Source organism: Ornithorhynchus anatinus, chromosome 2 (assembly GCF_004115215.2).
Source record: "Ornithorhynchus anatinus isolate Pmale09 chromosome 2, mOrnAna1.pri.v4, whole genome shotgun sequence".
Classification (NCBI taxonomy): domain Eukaryota; kingdom Metazoa; phylum Chordata; class Mammalia; order Monotremata; family Ornithorhynchidae; genus Ornithorhynchus; species Ornithorhynchus anatinus.
Window position 1 is genome coordinate 161341267 of NC_041729.1, and position 18831 is coordinate 161360097.

Sequence of the window (18831 nt, forward strand, 5' to 3'; positions counted from 1 at the left end):
TTATTGAGCGCTTACTATGTGCAGAGCACTGTACTAAGCGCTTGGGATGAACAAGTCGGCAACAGATAGAGACGGTCCCTGCCGTTTGACGGGCTTACAGTCTAATCGGGGGAGACGGACAGACGAGAACAATGGCACTAAACAGCGTCAAGGGGAAGAACATCTCGTAAAAACCGATGGCAACTAAATAGAATCGAGGCGATGTACAATTCATTAACAAAATAAATAGGGTAACGAAAATATAGACAGTTGAGCGGACGAGTACAGTGCTGTGGGGATGGGAAGGGAGTGGTGGAGGAGCAGAGGGAAAAGGGGAAAATGAGGCTTTAGCTGCGGAGAGGTAAAGGGGGGATGGCAGAGGGAGTAGTATCTCTGCGTGCGGCCTGTCTACCTGACTGACTCCCTCAGTCTGCCTGTCTCCCTCGGTCTGCCCCTCTCTGGCCGTCTGTCCGCTCGGTCTGCCTGCCTTGCCCCTAGAGAGGCTTGGGCTCTGCAGTGAAGGTGTCGGTGGCTCCGGCCGGGCCCCGGCTGCGGCCTGCTGGCAGGAGGGAGCTGGTCCGGGCCCGAGACGGGAAAGCTAAGAAGCTCAGAGGTCGCTGCAAAAGGGCAGCCGGTCGGGTGGGGCGGCAGCAAAAGCCTACAGCACCCGGTATTCCCAGGCGGAATCCCATCCAAGTACTAACCAGGCCCGACCCCGCTTAGCTTCCGAGATCAGACGAGATCGGGCGCGTTCAGGGTGGTATGGCCGTAGACGTCAGGCCTCTCGCCGACAACCCCCTTCTGGCCCAACAGCCGCCGGACCCGCCGCCCCACAGTCCCGGAGGGTCCTAACCCCGGCCCGGGCCGCCAAGCCCTCTTCCTCTCGGCCTGGCCGGGCCTCTCCCCGCCGGCATGCACGCCTGGCTGGGGACTTAACGCACTCGCCTTGGCTCTCGCCCTCTCCCTCTCTCCCTCAGCCTCCCTTGACCCTCTCGGGCTGCCCGTCTCGCCCGCCTCCATCTCGGTTTGCCTGAACCTCCCCTTCTGCCGGTCTCGCTCAGCCTGCCTCTCTCAGTCCGTCCGTCCGTCCGTCCGACCGACCGACCGACCGTCGCTCCGTCACTCTATGGACCCCTCTGTCCGCCAAGAACGACAAGCCCCGGGAAGGGCCTCCAGGCGCCCTGCCTCTCTTGCAGGCCCGGCCTCTCCGGGCCTCCTCGGGCCCGCCTGCCTCCCTGCCTGCCTGGCTACTTACCTCTCTCTCTCTCTCTCTATCTCCTTCTGGCCCCCTGCTGCCTCTCCCCTGCCCTCCCACTGGGGATGTGCCCACCGCCCAGAGACTCTCTGCCGGCCTTCCTGCCCACCTTCCTGCCCGCCTCTCCGTGGCTCGCGACTTACCTCTCTATCTCTGCGTGCGGCCTGTCTACCTGACTGACTCCCTCAGTCTGCCTGTCTCCCTCGGTCTGCCTGCCTTGCCCCTAGAGAGGCTTGGGCTCTGCAGTGAAGGTGTCGGTGGCTCCGGCCGGGGCCCGCCTGCGGCCTGCTGGCAGGAGGGAGCTCGTCCGGCCTCCGAGGTCACTGCAAAAGGGCAGCCGGTCGGGTGGGGCGGCAGCAAAAGCCTACAGCACCCGGTATTCCCAGGCGGTCTCCCATCCAAGTACTAACCAGGCCCGACCCTGCTTAGCTTCCGAGATCAGACGAGATCGGGCGCGTTCAGGGTGGTATGGCCGTAGACGTCAGCCCTCTCGCCGACAACCCCCTTCTGGCTCAACAGCCGCCGGACCCGCCGCCCCATAGCACCGGAGGGTCCGGGCCGTGCCAGACCGCGGTACGGGCCCCCAGGCCTTCGGCCTCTCCACCTAGCTGGGCTAGCATTGGTTAGTGGAAAGCGTACAGCCTGGATATTTAGAGGTTGTGGGTTTTCATTTTACACTGCCATTCATTAACTGTGTGACTTAAGGCAATTCACTTCATTTTTCTGGCCTCAGTTAACTCATCTGTAAAATGGAGATCGTGAGATTGGACAATCTGATTACTTTGTACCTCCCTCATCTCTTGTAATAGTGCTTGGCACCTAGGAAGCGTTCACCCGCTACCATCCTAACCGATAATGACTCTCCTCCCCTACAGAATCATATTGAAGGCACATATTTGGATATATGGATATTTGGATCTTGGATATGCGTCTATGCCAGACCAAGTCCCGCTTTTCCTCATGTCCCACTCCCTTTCATTTCACCTGACTCAGTACCTCTGTTCTTCCCTCCTTTTCCGTCCTCACAGCACTTATGTATGTCTGTAATTTTACTTATTCATGTTCATTTTTGTTTATATGTATTCATTCCTGTGGTGGTTCCCCCCACCCCCGCTAGACTTTGAGTTTATTGTGGGCGGGTATTTTCTCCACTCTTGTATTGCCCCTTCCCCATTGCTTAGTACAGTGCTCTGCACAAAGTCCTTAATAAATGTGATTGATTGGAGGAATTAATGAATGAGCCCATCCGGTGGTATTATAATAATGATAATAGCGATGATGGTATTTGTTAAGCGTTTTCCGGGCCAAGCAGTGTTCTAAGTGCCAGAGATACAATGTAATTAGGGGTTGTCCCACGTGGAGCTCACAGTTTTAATCCCTCCTCTACAACTGAGGGAACTGAGACACTGTCAGTGAAGTGACTTGCCCAAAGTCACACAGCTGATACGCGGTGGAGTGGGGATTAGAACGCATGACCTCTGACTCCCAAACCCGCGCTCTTCCCACGGAGCCACATTGCTTCAGTGCCCACTTCTGCTTCCTCAGCCTCCTTTGCCTCCAAGGAGGGAAAGGAACCATCTGACGTGTCCTGACGTGATAGACCTCGATAACCTCTCCGTATCCCTGAGTGTGTCTTTCACCTGAGTATTTATTCATGCCCATTCTTGACCCCGGTGCATACACGTCTAACTGACCCAACATTCGATTTTCTTTATTCCTATCCCACCGCCTGTGACCGGTCCTCCCTTGGTCTGTCTCCCTATTTTAGGGTGTGAGCTCCAAGAGGGCAGGGAACACGTCAGGTGCTTTTGACGTTCTTTCCAAGCGTTTAGTACAGGGCATTCAGGAGGTGTTTAGTAGATACCATTACCACTACTGCTTTTACGGCCACAGCCTGTGTCCATCAATCAATCTTATCTACTGAGCGCTTGCTGTGTGCAGAGCACTGTACTAGGTGCGAGCACCGAACTAGGCGCTTGAGAGAGGAGACTATAAGAGTTGGTAGACCCGTTCCCTGCCCACGAGGAGACAAGGAGTCTAGATTGTGTCCGACCTGATCGTCTTATATCTCCCCCGGTGCTTTCTACAGTGCTTGGCACATAGTAAGCCCTTGGTAAATGCCACGGTTAGGGGAGGATCCACCCAGCCCTTCCTGATCACAGAGTGAGAGCCCCGAGGGCTACAACTGTAGAACAGCTGCGATGATTTACCCAAACAATCCCTATCGTGCATTCAAGGCCGGGGTCCACCCGAGGAGCTTTCAATGTCCTTTCCATTTATTCTTTTATTAAAGCTCTTGTCCATCATCATTAAGTCACACTTCCCATCATGGTGAAGGATTCAATAGTCATCACTGTACAAATTGACACCTGGGATAATCTGAGCAGTTTGTTTCCCCTGGCCTGCGTCCTCTCTCAAGAACGGCCGACCGAACGGAACAGACTCTTCGTAGGCTGTGGTCACTGTAGCGGATGGAAGGTTCCGGATGGAAGTGTCCGTTTTCCAAGGGATTAGAAGTCGGGAGACCTGGGTTGGAGGCTCAGTTCTCACCCCTCGCCTACTGGGAGACCTTAGCTAAGTCACTCAACCTCTCTGGGATTCAGTGTCCTCGTCTGTAAAATGGGGATCGATTAATAAGGATAACGATCATGGCATTTGTTAAGCGCTGCCGAGGCTGTACTTGGCACTGGGATAGATACAATAATAATAATGGTATTTGTTAAGCACTTACTATGTGCCAAGCAGTGTTCTAAGCACTGAGTTGGGGGGGGGGGGAATACAAGGTAATCAGGTTGTTCTCTGTGGGGCTCACAGTCTTAATCCCCATTTTGCAGACGAGGTCACTGAAGCACAGAGGAAATGAAGTGACTTGCGCAAAGTCACACAGCTGACAAGTGGTGGAGGCAGGATTAGAACCCGTGACTTCTGACTCCCAAGCCCGGGTTTCTTTCCACTGAACCACGTTGCTTCTCCAATCAGGTCCCACATGGGGTTTTCAGTTTAAGGAGGAGGGAGAACAGGTTTTGAATCCCCACTGTGTGCCCATGTGGAACAAGGACCATGTCCATCCTCAAGACAAATATAGCAAGTGCTTAACAAATGCCAGAATTATTGAGGAAAAGGATTGCACTTCACTGATGGGATGTTTTTTCATTTGAAAGGGTGCTTTTCAAATTACGAGGCGATTCTGAACGCCGTATTCATTCATTCATTTGTATTTATTGAGCGCTTATGGTGTGCAGAGCACTGTACTAAGCGCTTGGAGAGTAGAAGCACTCCCTACCCCGCTCCCTGGCTCCCCTCAATTTATCCTCCTTATGGGACCCAAATGGTGTGATGGAAATCCCACGAGGCTGGCCAGCATTGATGGGGCACGTCCAATACCACAGAAATCATTTCTAGAGATCGACGATTCGCTCCTCAGATCTAAAGACTTCCCGCTCCTCATGATCGACACCGTTACTCCCCAGCACACATATCTGTGTACGTACGTCGATTTTAGCAAACTATACAAAAATAAGACAGCAAAAGGCATGACACGGTGGGAGTTGGACTTGCTCCTGGATGTCCCCACTGAATGGATCCATCGCCGGAATTTACGGAGCACTTTCTCTGGCAGGCACTGTACTAAGTGCTTGGGAGAGTCCGATACAATAGTGATTTGCGAAAACGCGGGGGTTGATTTAATAAATCCTTTCCAACAGATTCCCCAGTGATTACTGACTTTTCCCAACTAAAAAAGCTACAGCAAATACTGACGCAAAAGGAGGCTGAATGCTCACAGCTGAAAAATCCACTTAATGGTCGGTGTTCCTTGGGTATCGTCCATGGTTTGGACTAGGAGTAGGAGAAGTAGGTTAATATATTCATTTCAAAGGCAATACTTAAAAAATATGTCACAGGTTTGTACATTAAATAGAGCAAAAACAATCATTCAATCATTGACCAGTGTCTCATTTCGTGACAATTTCAGACCAGGCTTCTTGCTCTCCGCCCTCCATCCAAAAAAATATCACTTCTAAGAAAAAGAAGCAAGAGCAACCGACTATACATCATTCGCTGCCCATTTCATTGTATATACCGAAAGTGTTTTTTTTTTACACCAGATCAAAAAAGCTCTTCGCTCTAGGCTCTGCTGGTCGCCGTCACACATTTGAGTCTTCATCCGTAATACTAGCACTGGGAGAATGGGCGGCGAAATCTTTGAACATTTCATCTTCTTTCAGCATGTGCTGGAAAACAGAGACAGGGTTATCTATCAATCAATCAACCGATGGCACTTATTGAGCGCTTACTAGGGGCGGCTCTAAACTACGTGCTTGAGAAGAAGCTCGGCCCAGTGGACGGGGCACGGGCCCGGGAGTCGGAAGGACATGGGTTCTAGTCTCGGCTCTGCCGCTTACCCGTGGTGTGGCCTCGGGCAAGTCATTTCATTTCTCTGCACCTATTACCTTCTCTGTAAAATGGGCATTCTATCCCAAGCGGACTGTGTTCACCCCAATGACCTTGTATCTACCCCAGCGCTTAGAACAGTGCCTGGCACATAGTGAGCGCTTAACCAATACCATATAAAAGGAAAAAAAAAAGGAAGCAGTATGGCCGAATGGAAAGAGCCCGGGCCTGGGTCAGAGGACCTGGGTTCTAATCCCGGCTCCACCACGAGCCTTCTGCGTGAGACCTTGGGCAAGTCACTTCACATCTCTGGGCCTCATTTACATCATCTGTAAAATGGGGATGAAGACTGTGTGCCCCATGTGGGACAGGGACTGTGCCCAACCTGATAACTTTGTATCTACCGCAGTGCTCAGAACAGTGTTCGGCACAGAGGAAGCGCTTAACAAATACCACGATTATCGTTCCAACCCAGCAGAGTTGGAAGACACGGTCCCTGCCCACAGGAAGCTTCCGGTCTGCAGTCACATGTCTCCGTCTCCTCACAGGTGTAAGCTCCTCGCAGACGCTCAGTACAGCGCACTGCACCCAGCAGCTACTCGATAAACGCCGCTACCACCCCCGGGCCCGAACCGCGGCGTGCGGATACGCGGAGCTACGGAATCGATAGTCTACAAGTGATTTTGGGGACTTACCGTTAAGTTGTTGATGCCTTCGGAAAACGCGCCGATCTGTCTCACCGTCCCCTCGGAGTCCTCCATCTACAGAGACAAATCATCGAGAGTTCACCTGGGGGATTCCGGACCTTTGCCGCCATAGTTGAAGGTAGAAGGAAGGGACGGGATGGGGGAAGAAAAAAGGGAGGCTCGGAAGGAGACAAGAGAACGGTGGGGGGAAGTGCGGGAAAGAGGAAGAAAAGATGATCCTGTTGTGGGCAGGGCCTCTCTCTGTTGCTGAACTGTACTTTCCAAGGGCTATTGCAGTGCTCTGCATTCATTTATTCAATTATATTTACTGAGCGCTTACTGTGTGCAGACCACTGTACTGAGCACTGTACTCTGCACACAGTAAGCACTCAATAATACGACTGAATGAATGATGAGAGAGTAGTGTGTGTGTGTGTGTGTGTGTGTGTGTGTGTACAGAGTGTCTGTGTATGTGTGTGTGTATATATGTGTATATATGCAGGAGAAGCAGTGTGGCTTAGTAGAAAGAGCCCGGGCTTGGGAATCAGAGGTCGTGAGTTCTAATCCTGGCTCCACCACTAATCAGCCGTGTGACTTAGGGCAAGTCACTTCACTTCTCTGTGCCTCAGTTATCCCATCTGTAAAAATGGGGATTAAGACTGTGCGTCTCAAGTGGGACAACCGGATTACCCTGTATCTTCCCCAACGCTTAGAACAGTGCTCTGCACATAGTAAGCGCTTAACAAATACCAACATTATTATTATTATTATTATTCTCCGGGCCTCAGTTACCTCATCTGTAAAATGGGGAGTAAGACTGTGAGCCCCATTGCTAGGCACATAGTAAGCACTTAACAAATACCATTATTATTATTGTTATTATTATTATATATATGTTCTAGACTGTTAGTTCCATATGGGACTGTTCCAATGGGACTGTTAGTCCCATTCTCTCCTAGACCCCATCCAATCTGGCTTCCGTCCCCTCCACTCTACCGAGACTGCTCTCTCTAAGGTCACCCGTGACCTCCTTCTTGCCAAATCCAATGGCTCCTACTCCATTCTGATCCTCCTTGACCTCTCTGCTGCCTTTGACACCGTCGACCATCCCCTCCTCCTCCATACCTTATCTCACCTTGGCTTCACGGACTCCGTCCTCTCCTGGTTCACCTCTTACCTCTCTGGCCGGTCATTCTCGGTCTCCTTCGCTGGCGCCTCCTCCCCCTCCCATCCTTTAACTGTTGGAGTTCCTCAAGGGTCAGTTCTCGGCCCTCTTCTGTTCTCCATTTACACTCACTCCCTCGGTGAACTCATTCGCTCTCACGGCTTCACTACCATCTCTATGCAGATGACACGCAGATCTACATCTCCGCCCCTGTCCTCTCCCCCTCCCTTCGGGCTCGCATCTCCTCCCGCCTCCGGGACGTCTCCACCTGAATGTCGGCCCGCCACCTAAAACTTGACATGAGCGAGACTGAGCTCCTCATCTTCCCTCCCAAACCCGGTCCTCTCCCAGACTTCTCTATCACCGTGGATGGCACGACCGTCCTTCCCGTCTCTCGGGCCCGCAATCTCGGTGTCGTCCTTGACTCGTCTCTCTCGTTCACCCCACACATCCTATCCATTACCGAGACCTGCCGGTTTCACCTCTACGATATCGCCAAGATCCGCCCTTTCCTCTCCACCCAAACGGCTACCTTACTGCTACGGGCTCTCGTTATATCCCGGCTAGACTACTGTGTCAGCCTTCTCTCTGACCTCCCTTCCTCCTCTCTCGCCCCGCTCCGGTCTATTCTTCACTCCGCTGCCCGGCTCATCTTCCTGCAGAAACGATCTGGGCGTGTCACTCCCCTCCTTAAACAACTCCAGTGGTTGCCTATCGACCTCCGCTCCAAACAAAAACTCCTCACTCTAGGCTTCAAGGCTCTCCATCACCTTGCCCCTTCCTACCTCTCCTCCCTTCTCTCTTTCTACCGCCCACCCCGCACGCTCCGCTCCTCCGCCACCCACCTCCTCGCCGTCCCTCGGTCTCGCCTATCCCGCCGTCGACCCCCGGGCCGCGTCCTCCCGCGGTCCCGGAACGCCCTCCCTCACCTCCGCCAAACTGATTCTCTTCCCCTCTTCAAAACCCTACTTAAAACTCACCTCCTCCAAGAGGCCTTCCCAAACTGAGCTCCTCTTCTCCCTCTACTCCCTCTCCCACCCCCCCCCTTTACCTCTCCACAGCTAAACCCTCTTTTTCCCCTTTTCCCTCTGCTCCTCCACCTCTCCCTTCCCATCCCCACAGCACTGTACTCGTCCGCTCAACTGTATATATTTCCATTGCCCTATTTATTTTGTTAATGAATTGTACATCGCCTTGATTCTATTTAGTTGCCATTGCTTTTACGAGATGTTCTTCCCCTTGACTCTATTTATTGCCATCGTTCTTGTCTGTCCATCTCCCCCGATTAGACTGTAAGCCCGTCAAACGGCAGGGACCGTCTCTATCTGTTGCCGACTTGTTCATCCCAAGCGCTTAGTACAGTGCTCTGCACATAGTAAGCGCTCAATAAATACTATTGAATGAATGAATGAATGAATGAATATGGGCAGGGAATCTCCCCTCCCAGCCCCACAGGACTTACACTCATATCTGTAATTGATTTATTTATATTAATGTCTGTTTCCCCCTCCAGACTGTAAGCTCATCTGGGCAGGGAATGAAGGGAATGTTTCTGTTATATTGTTATGTTGTACTCTCCCAAGTGCTTAGTACTTTCATTCATTCATTCAATAGTATTTATTGAACGCTTACTATGTGCCGAGCACTGTACTAAGCGCTTGGAAAGTACAAATCGGTAACAGATAGAGACAGTCCCTGCCCTTTGACGGGCTTACAGTCTAATCGGGGGAGACAGACAAAAACAATAGCAATAAATAGACTCAAGGGGATGTACATCTCATTAAAACAATAGCAATAAATAGAATCAAGGTGATGTACATCTCATTAACAAAATAAATAGGATAATGAAAATATATACAGTTGAGCGGACGAGTATGGTGCTGAGGGGAGGGGAAGGGAGAGGGGGAGGAGCAGAGGGAAAGGGGGCAGAAGAGGGCTTAGCTGAGGGGAGGTGAAGGGGCGGGGGTAGAGGGGGAGCTGAGGGAGCAGAGGGAAAAGGGGAAGCTCAGTGTGGGAAGGCCTCCTGGAGGAGGTGAGCTCTCAGTAGGGCTTTGAAGAGGGGAAGAGAAAGAGTTTGGCGGAGGTGAGGAGGGAGGGTGTTCCGGGACCGCGGGACGACGTGGCCCGGGGGTCGACGGCGGGACGGGCGAGAACGGGGGCTGGTGAGGAGGTGGGCGGCGGAGGAGCAGAGCGTGCGGGGTGGGCAGTGGAAAGAGAGAAGGGAGGAGAGGTAGGAGTGGGCAAGGTGACGGAGAGCCTCGAAGCCTAGAGTGAGAAGTTTTTGTTTGGTGCGGAGGTCGATAGGCAACCACTGGAGGTTTTTAAGAAGGGGAGTGACAGGCCCAGAGCATTTCTGCAGGAAGATGATCCGGGCAGCGGAATGAAGAATAGACCAGAGCGGGGAGAGACGGGAGGAAGGGAGATCAGAGAGCTGGCTGACACAATAATCCAGCCAGGATATTACGAGAGCCTGTAACAGTAAGATAGCCATTTGGGTGGAGAGGAAAGGGTGGATCTTGGCGATATTATAAAGGTGAGACCGGCAGGTTTCGGTGACGGATCGGATGCGTGGGGTGAACGAGAGAGACGAGTCAAAGATGACACCGAGGTCACGGGCCCGAGAGACGGGAAGGATGGTCGTGCCATCCACGGTGATAGGGAAGTCTGGGAGAGGACCGGGTTTGGGAGGGAAGATGAGGAGCTCAGTTTTGGCCATGTTGAGTTTTAGGTGGCGGACCGACATCCAAGTAGAGGCGTCTTGGAGGCAGGAGGAGATACGAGCCTGAAGGGAGGGGGAGAGGACAGGGGCGGAGATGTAGATCTGTGTGTCATCTGCATAGAGATGATAGTTGAAGCCGTGAGAGCAGATGAGTTCACCGAGGGAGTGAGTGTAGATGGAGAACAGAAGAGGGCCGAGAACTGACCCTTGAGGAACCCCAACAGTTAGAGGATGGGAGGGGGAGGAGGAGCCTGCGAAGGAGACCGAGAATGACCGGCCAGAGAGATAAGAGGAGAACCTGGAGAGGACGGAGTACAGTGTTCTGCACCTAGTAAGCACTCAATAAATCCGACTAATTCTTTCATTCAGTCAGTCATATTTATTGAGCATTACTGTGTACAGAGCACTGTATTATGCACTTGGGAGAGTACAATACAACTATAAACAGACACATTCCCTACCCACATCGAATTCTGTTGTATTATACTCTCCCAAGTGCTTAGTAAAGTGCTCACTAAATTCCACCGAGTCACTGATTGACTTAAGGAAGAGAGAGAGAGAGCACTCCACCATGGAATTCCCTCTAGGCTGTAAGCTCATTGTGGGCAGGGAATGTGTCCTATCCCATCTGTTATAATGTATTCTCCTGAGCGCTTAGTACAGTGCTACACACACAGCAGGCGCTCAATAAATACCACTGACTGATTGGAGGAGTTGAGGATAAATGCAAGAAGGAAGATTTGTAATTGTGTGGGTTCACTGTCAAAGAAAAAACATCCAAAATACCCGAGCTGGTAATTTCAGCTAAATCAAACTTTTTGGACCGGTTGTCTAGCAGAAAGAGCACCAGAGGTGGACCAGAATACGGGTCTGCCACTGGCTGTTGGGTGGCCTTGGGCAAGTCTCTTAACCTCTCTGAGCCTCAGTTTCTTCATCTGTAAAATAGGGATGAGTTAGTTGGTGAGCTCCGTGGGGGACGGCGATGGTACCTGGACTGTAAGCACGTGGTGGGCAGGGAATGTGCCTGCCTATTGTTATACTGTACTCTCCCAAGCGCCTAGTAGAGTGCTTCGCACACCGTAAGCATTCAATAAATACGATTGAGTGAACGGTGTCATATCCCTCAGAGCCCTGGAACGACAGTGACTTAAGTTTACCTGCTCTAATCTGTCCAGGTCATCGTCGTCATAGAGGGGGATGTCCAAGCCAGGTTTGTACCCTTTCTTCGACCCGTTTCCCGACGTCCGTCCCAATTCCATGGGACAGATGTATTCCTCTCCGTCTTCTTGCTTCTTCTTCCTCAGATTCCCAAAATTGCTGAAGGTGAGCTTCTTTGGCTTTGAGAGAAAAACAGTGCGAAAGTAGGAAGTCAGTAATTCTCTCCGCTCCCCCCACCTCGACGACTCTCAGGAGGACCACGTTTTGAACGAGCTCGCTTCCCAGCTAACGCTGCTTTGGATTTGGTCAAGAGGACCTTTGCAGACAGGCTACTGACAGGAGGAGAAAACTCCAGCCTCTTGTCTTTAGCCGGAGCAGCCGGAGCTGAGGGGGCGGGGGGACACTAAATAAAGCCCCCAACAGGGAGCCGGAGGGGCAGTCCAACGAGGAAGCAGGCAAAGAGTGAAGGTCTGCTCTGTGACCTCGGGCGAGTCACTTAACCTCTCTGGGCCTCAGTTTTCTCATCGACGAGTTGAAGAGAGGGCACATGGCCTAGTGGAAAAAGCGAGTTTGAAGACAGTTCTAACACCGCACTGCTCTCCAACCTGGGGAAAGTCACTTAACGGCTCTGGACCTCAGTTTCCTCAGTGGTAAAATGGGGATGTAGTCCCCGCTCTCCTATCTTAGCTTGTGAGTCCTTCGTGAGACGTGGACAGCGTCTGAGCCGATTATCTCCTACCTACCCCAGCCTCAGCACGTAGCTTTCAAACACTCTATGAGCCTAATAAATACCGTAATTACTGAGCCGATTATTTTGTATCCACCTCAGTGCTTAGCACGGTACTTTCAAACACTGTTACTTGCCCAGTACAGTGCCTGGCACAAGTACGCACTTAACAAATCCCATCAGTGTTAATAAATATCGTAATTACCTAGCAGAACGTCTTGTATCTACCCCAGTCTTTAGCACAGCGCTTTCCAACATCGTCCATGCCTAAAAAATACCTAATTACCCGGCCGATTATCTCGTTATCCACCCCAGCCCTTAGCATGGTACCTTCCAACACTGTACATGCCTAATAAATACCTTAATCATTAAGTTACTAAGGCTTCTCTGACGGCGGACTCGTGCCCTTCAACACTGCAAGCAACGGTTTCGTGCTGCTTTCCGCGCACGTTGTCTTAGAAGTCGGGACCGGAGGCAGCTATCAGAAGCTGCCTCTTCCCCGGCGGTCTGCAAAGCATCAGACTAAGGAAGAGGGAGAAACTGCACTGGTAGCCAAGTGGAGAGAACCGGAGGGAGCGGGGCAGGGCACGGAAGGGAAAGGAAGGGGGGATTGACAGGGCACGGAAGGGAAAGGAAGGGGTGATTGACGTTTGGGTTCTCTGGGCCCTTCATGGCTCTCAGCCCAGGCCCTAGATGAGTTGAATGGGGAAAAGAAGTGAGTGAGAAGAAGCAGGCTCTTTTTTTTTACTGCATTTGTTAAGTGCTTAATCATCATCATCATCATCATCATAATAATAATATTTTTTAAGGGCTATGTGCCAGGCACTGTACTAAGCGCTAGGGTGGAGACAAGCAAATCGGGTTGGAGTTTATGGTATTTGATAAGTACTTACTGGATGCGAGTCACTGTACTAAGTGCTGGGGTAGATACAAGTTAATCGGGTAGGACACGGGCTCTGCCCTGCACAGGGCTCCCAGTTTTAATCTCCATTTTACAGAGGAGACCGAGGTCACACAAGAGACAATTGGCAGAGCTGGGATTAAAACCCAGGTGCTTCTCTTAGGAGCCATTTGGGGGGGACCCGCCCCCTCGGACCCCGCTGAACTGGACACGGCAGGGGAAGGACGGAGCTGGGCCGAGGAGGAGTGGCGGGGAGGGGTTTACCACCCAACTCTCGCATCACTTTGGGCCTCTGCCATCTCTCCTCAGCTCACAAGGGTAGTCCCTGAAAGGCCGGTCGAGGAGCTGGCAAACAAGGACGCCCCCAACTCTGCTCACCCCATCCGGTCGCTCAAAGTCCCGCCAATCAGAACTGGACCCAAATCCTACCACCCAGCAAATACCCGAATATTCCAGGACCCCGTCGTCCCCACGGTGTCACCCATCACCCTCGGCGCCTTCGGCCAGATAAGGTCTGAACTCCCTCTCCCCCTCTCCCGTTGCCACGTGGCTCAGTGGAAAGAGCCTGGGTTTAGGAGTCAGAGGTTCTAATCCCAGCTCCCCACCTGTCAGCTGGGTGACTTTGGGCAAGTCACTTGACTTCTCTGTGCTTCAGTTCCCTCATCCATAAAATGGAGATGAAGACTGGGAGCCCCACGTGGTTACCTTGTGTCTCCCCCAGCGCTTAGAACAGTATTGGGCACATAGTAAGCACTTAACAAATACTGTAATTATTTTTAGAGAAGCAGCGTGGCTTAATGGGAAGAGCACGGACTTGGGAGTCAGAGGTCTTGGGTTCCAATCCCGGCTCCGCCACTTGTCTGCTGTGTGACCTTGGGCAAGTTACTTAACTTCTCTGTGCCTCAGTTACCTCATCTGTAAAAACGGGGATTAAAAAATATGAGCCCCACGTGGGACAACCTGATTAGTTTGTATCTACCCCAGCACTTGGAACAGAGCCTGGCACGCAGTAAGCGCTTAACAAATGCCATAATGACAAAAATCACAATAACAACCGCCTTCCAAAGGCCTTCCCTGATTAAGCCCTCCTTTCCTCTTCTCCCACTCCTTTTATGTCACCCTGACATGCTCCCTTTACTCATTCCCCCTCCCAGTCCCACACCATTTATGTCCATATCTGTCCCTTATTTAATTCTACTAATGTCCATCTTCCCCTCTCGACTGTAAGCTCGCCGTAGGCAGGGAATGTATCTGTTTATTGTCTTACTGTCCTCTCCCAAGCGCTTAGTACAGTGCTCCGCACACAGTAAGCGCTCAATTAATACGAATGAATGAATAAATGATAATGATGGTATTTAAGTGCTTACTATGTGCCAAGCACTGTTCTAAGCGCTGGGGTAGATACAAGGTAATCAGGTTGTCTCACGTGGGGCTCACAGTCTTCACCCTCCTTTTTAGAGATGAGGGAACTGGGGCACAGAGAAGTGAAGGGACTTGCCCCAGGTCACACAGCTGGTAAGCGGCATAGGCAGGATTAGAACCCACGCCCTCCGACTCCCAAGCCCGGGCTCTTGCCACTGAGCCACGCGGCTTCTCAGGAATGAACGAACTAAGTGGGCCGGCCCACCTGGCAGTGGCTAACGAAGCCCGGCCTACCTTGACTTTGGCGGTGGCCGTTAGCAGGACGTAATCTGGCGACTCCATAGCCTCCCGCTTCTGCTGCTGGGCCTCCTGCCCGATCAGTAGGTTGAAGTGGGTGGCTAAATGGCGCCTCAGGAGCGTCTTGTTGGGTGGGATGTTTAACAACTGGGCCATCGTCTCCACGTTAAAACGCGGCTCCAGAACCTGCAAGACAAAGCCGAGTGGATGAGCTCGGGAGCCTGGGACGCTGCCTTATATCCTGGCCGTCCGGGAACTGTTGAGCACTTACTGTGTGCGAGGCATTGTTCGAAACACTGGGGTAGATAAAACAACAACAATAACAATGATTACAGTACTCATTAAGCACTTACTGTGTGCCAGGCACTGTTTGAAACACTGGGGTAGATAAAACAACAACAATAATAATGATTACAGTAGTCATTAAGCACTTACTGTGTGCCAGGCACTGTTCGAAACACTGGGGTAGATACAGTAATAATTATTATGGTACTTGGTAAGCGCTTACTATGTGCCAGGCACTGTTCTAAGCGCTGGGGTAGATACAACAATAAATAATAATGATGATTATGGTACTCGGTAAGCAGTTACTATGTGCCAGGCACTGTTCTAAGCACTGGGGTAGATATAACAACAACAATAATAATGATTAATGTACTCATTAAGCACTTACTGTGTGCCAGGCACTGTTCTAAGCACTGGGGTTGATACAATAATAATAATTATTATTATGGTACTTGGTTAGCACTTGCTATGTGCCAGGCATTGTTCTAAGCACTGGGGTAGATACAACAATAAATAATAATAATGATTATGGTACTTGGTAAGCGGTTACTATGTGCCAGGCACTGTTCTAAGCACTGGGGTAGATACAACAACAACAATAATAATGATTACAGTACTCATTAAGCACTTACTCTGTGCCAGGCACTGTTCTAAGCACTGGGGTTGATACAATAATAATAATTATTATTATGGTACTTGTTAAGCGTTTGCTATGTGCCAGGCACTGTTCTAAGCGTTGGGGTAGATACAACAATAAATAATAATAATGATTACAGTACTTCTTAAGCACTTACTGTGTGCCAGGCACTGTTCTAAGCAGTGGGGTAAATACAATAATAATAATTATGGTACTTGTTAAGCGCTTACTATGTGCCAGGCACTGTTCTAATCAATGGGGTAGATACAACAATAATAAGAAGAAGCAGTGTGGCTCAGTGGAAAAAGCACGGGCTTGGGAGTCAGAGGTCATGAGTTCGAATCCCAGCTCTGCCACTTGTCAGCTGTGTGACTGTGGGCAAGTCACTTCACTTCTCTGTGCCTCAGTGACCTCATCTGTCAAATGGGGATTAACTGTGAGCCTCACGTGGGTCAACCTGATGACCCTGTATCTCCCCCAGCGCTTAGAACAGTGCTCTGCACATAGTAAGCGCTTAACAAATACCAACATTATTAATAATGATTATGGTACTTGATAAGTGCTAACTATGCGCCAGGCACTATTCTAAGCACTGGGGTAGATACGACAATGATAATAATAATGATTATAGTACTGGTTAAGCACTTACTATGTGCAAGGTACTGTTCTAAGCACTGGGGTAGATGCAAGCAATGAGCCCTGTCCCATAGAGGGCTCATACTCTTAACCCCCATTTTACAGAGGAGGGAACTGAGGCCCAGAGAAGTGAAGTAGACTGGAAGTTTGTTGTGGGCAGGGAATGTGTCTGTTTATTGTTCTACTGTACTCTCCCAAGTGCTCTGCACACAATAAGCACTCATAAATGAGACTGAATGAATGCGGTGTCTTGCCCAAGGCGTGATGTGGTGGAGGCTGGATTCGAACCCAGGTCTTTCTGACTCCCAGGCCCGTACTCTAGCCACTAAGGCCAGGTAATATGAGTTGAGAGTGGGGAACTGGAAAACCAGGAGGGCAGAAGAAGCATTTTAAAGGACCCGGGTAGACCCAGCCTCCAACACTGTTGCTTCCCAGAGAAAACTGGGTGTGGAAGGAGGATGCGAGCTCAGCGGAGCGCAGTGGAGGCAGAGGAGGAGAGACTCTTCTTGTGGGTTTGGTTTTTTTTGCTATCTGCTAGGCACTTATTATGTGCCAAGCACTATTCTAAGCGCTGGGAGGGGATACAAGGTCATCAGGTTGTCCCACGTGGGGCTTACAGTCTCAATCCCCATTTTCCAGGTGAGGTAACTGAGGCCCAGAATAGTGAAGTGACTTGCCCAAAGTCCCACAGCTGACAAGTAGCGGAGCGGGGATTAGAACCCACGACCTCTGACTCCCAAACCCGGGCTCTTTCCACTAAGCCACGCTGCTTCTCATTGCGTGGAAGCTGGGTAAGGAACCCGAGACGGGAAGCAAAAGAGAAAACAGTGCCGTGCACGGCCAACATCAAATATGGCAGCCCGTCAAGGGGGCGTCTTCTGTGTACGTGCTGGAGCCGGGATTTCACCTTCAGTGGGTCCTTCTTTCAGCACGAAGCACAACGATAACTGGGAAGGATTGAATAATTATGGTTTTTGTTAAGCGCTTATTATGTGCCAAGCACCACTTTTTGAGTGCTGGGGTAGATATAAGCTAATCAGGTTGGACCCGATCCCTGTCCCACATGGAGCTCACAGTCTTCATTCCCAATTTACAGATGAGGGAACTGAAGCACGGAGAAGTGAAGTGACTCGCCTAAGGTCACACAGTAGACAGGCGGTGGGCCTGGGACTACAGCACATGATCTTCGGACTCCCAGGCCCGGGCTCTATCCACTAGGCCACGCCGCTTCTAATTTAGCATAATGGTGAATGGCACTTGTGTTTGAGGGTTTCTGGGAGCTCGAGAAATTAGCCCATTTTTTAAAAAGTATTTGTTAAGCGCTTACTCTGTGCCACACACTCTACTAGGCACTGGGCAATAATAATAATAATTTAATAATAATAATTTAGGTATTTGTTAAGTGCTTACTATGTGCCAAGCACTGTTCTAAGCGCTGGGTAGATACAAGGTCATCAGGTTGTCCCTCGTGGGGCTCACAGTCTTAATCCATGGGTTCTAGTCCCGACTCGGCCGCTTGCCAGCTGTGTGACTTTGGGCAAGCCATGTAACTTCTCTGTGCCTCAGTTCCCTCAACTGTAAAATGGGGATTAAAACTGTGAGCCCCACGTGGGACAACCTGATCACCTTGTATCCCCCAGCGCTTAGAACAGTGCTCTGCACATAGTAAGCGCTTAACAAATACCACCATTTTTAAATCCCCATTTTCCAGATGAGGTAACGGAGGCCCAGAGAAGTGAAGTGACTTGCCCAAAGTCACACAGCTGATAAGTGGCGGAAACCGGCATTAGAACCACGACCTTCTGATTCCCAGGCCCGGGCTCTTTCTACTGAGGTCATGAGTTCGAATCCAGTCTCTGCCACTTGTCAGCTGTGTGACTGTGGGCAAGTCACTTCACTTCTCCGTGCCTCAGTTACCTCATCTGGAGAATGGGGATTAACTGTGAGCCTCACGTGGGACAACCTGATTACCCTGTATCTACCCCAGTGCTTAGAACGGTGCTCTGCACATAGTAAGCGCTTAACAAATACCAACATTATTATTACTGAGCCACGCTGCTTCTCAAGATAGAAGCTTAAGCAGGTTGGACAAAGTCCCCGTCCCACATGGGGCTCGCAGACTTAATCCCCATTTTGAAAACCAAGGCGGACAATTTCCAGTCAGCTGGCTCGGGGTTTTGCACTGTACTGAGCGGGGAAGCCATCTTACCATGAGTCCTCCGTGTACCCCGCTGCCTCGTAAGTTGGGTGCGTATTCGGCTAAGTCGACCGACCGGAGCCACTCCATCACTCGATGGTTCGTCCACTGGGAGACCTCCGAGGGCGTGATGTTATTCTGCCGAAACAACCGGCACACTGTCTTCTGCGACAGGTTTCCAACATCAAAAAAACCCCTCCCCGTCGGTAACCCGTCTTCTAGATTGGGAGCCCGTTCTCGGGTAGGGACTGTCTCTATCTGTTGCCGAACTGTACTTTCCAAGCGCTTAGTACAGTGCTCTGCACACTGTAAGCGCTCAATAAATGCGATTGAATGAAGGAGTGAATAAACCCATATTGATTCTTATTCCTGTTTTTCTCCCCCTCTACACTGTAAGCTCATTTTGGGCAGGGAACGTCCCCCTAATTCCGTTGT

At 50.9% G+C, this 18831-nt stretch overlaps 1 protein-coding gene and 2 non-coding genes across 10 annotated transcripts in view; all 3 read right to left on the reverse strand.

The window, feature by feature from the left end:
* Nucleotides 1–634: 634 nt before the first annotated feature.
* On the reverse strand, nucleotides 635–753 carry LOC114809499. Its single transcript, XR_003757278.1, has one exon. It is a non-coding gene; the product is annotated as a 5S ribosomal RNA (ribosomal RNA).
* Nucleotides 754–1595: 842 nt separating this feature from the next.
* Nucleotides 1596–1714, reverse strand: LOC114809683. Its single transcript, XR_003757460.1, has one exon. It is a non-coding gene; the product is annotated as a 5S ribosomal RNA (ribosomal RNA).
* Nucleotides 1715–5078: 3364 nt separating this feature from the next.
* The window catches only part of PPFIBP1 (PPFIA binding protein 1), a 185568-nt gene continuing 171815 nt past the window's right edge, over nucleotides 5079–18831 (reverse strand). For all 8 annotated transcript variants that reach the window (XM_029057999.2, XM_029057996.2, XM_029057995.2 and 5 more), the window contains 5 exons: nucleotides 18409–18534; nucleotides 14639–14827; nucleotides 11354–11533; nucleotides 6322–6387; nucleotides 5079–5466 (listed from right to left, as the gene is read on the reverse strand). In XM_029057999.2, coding sequence (XP_028913832.1) covers nucleotides 5380–5466; nucleotides 6322–6387; nucleotides 11354–11533; nucleotides 14639–14827; nucleotides 18409–18534 — 648 coding nt within the window. In that variant the 3' untranslated portion in view covers nucleotides 5079–5379. The remainder of the gene's footprint in view (nucleotides 5467–6321; nucleotides 6388–11353; nucleotides 11534–14638; nucleotides 14828–18408; nucleotides 18535–18831) is intronic.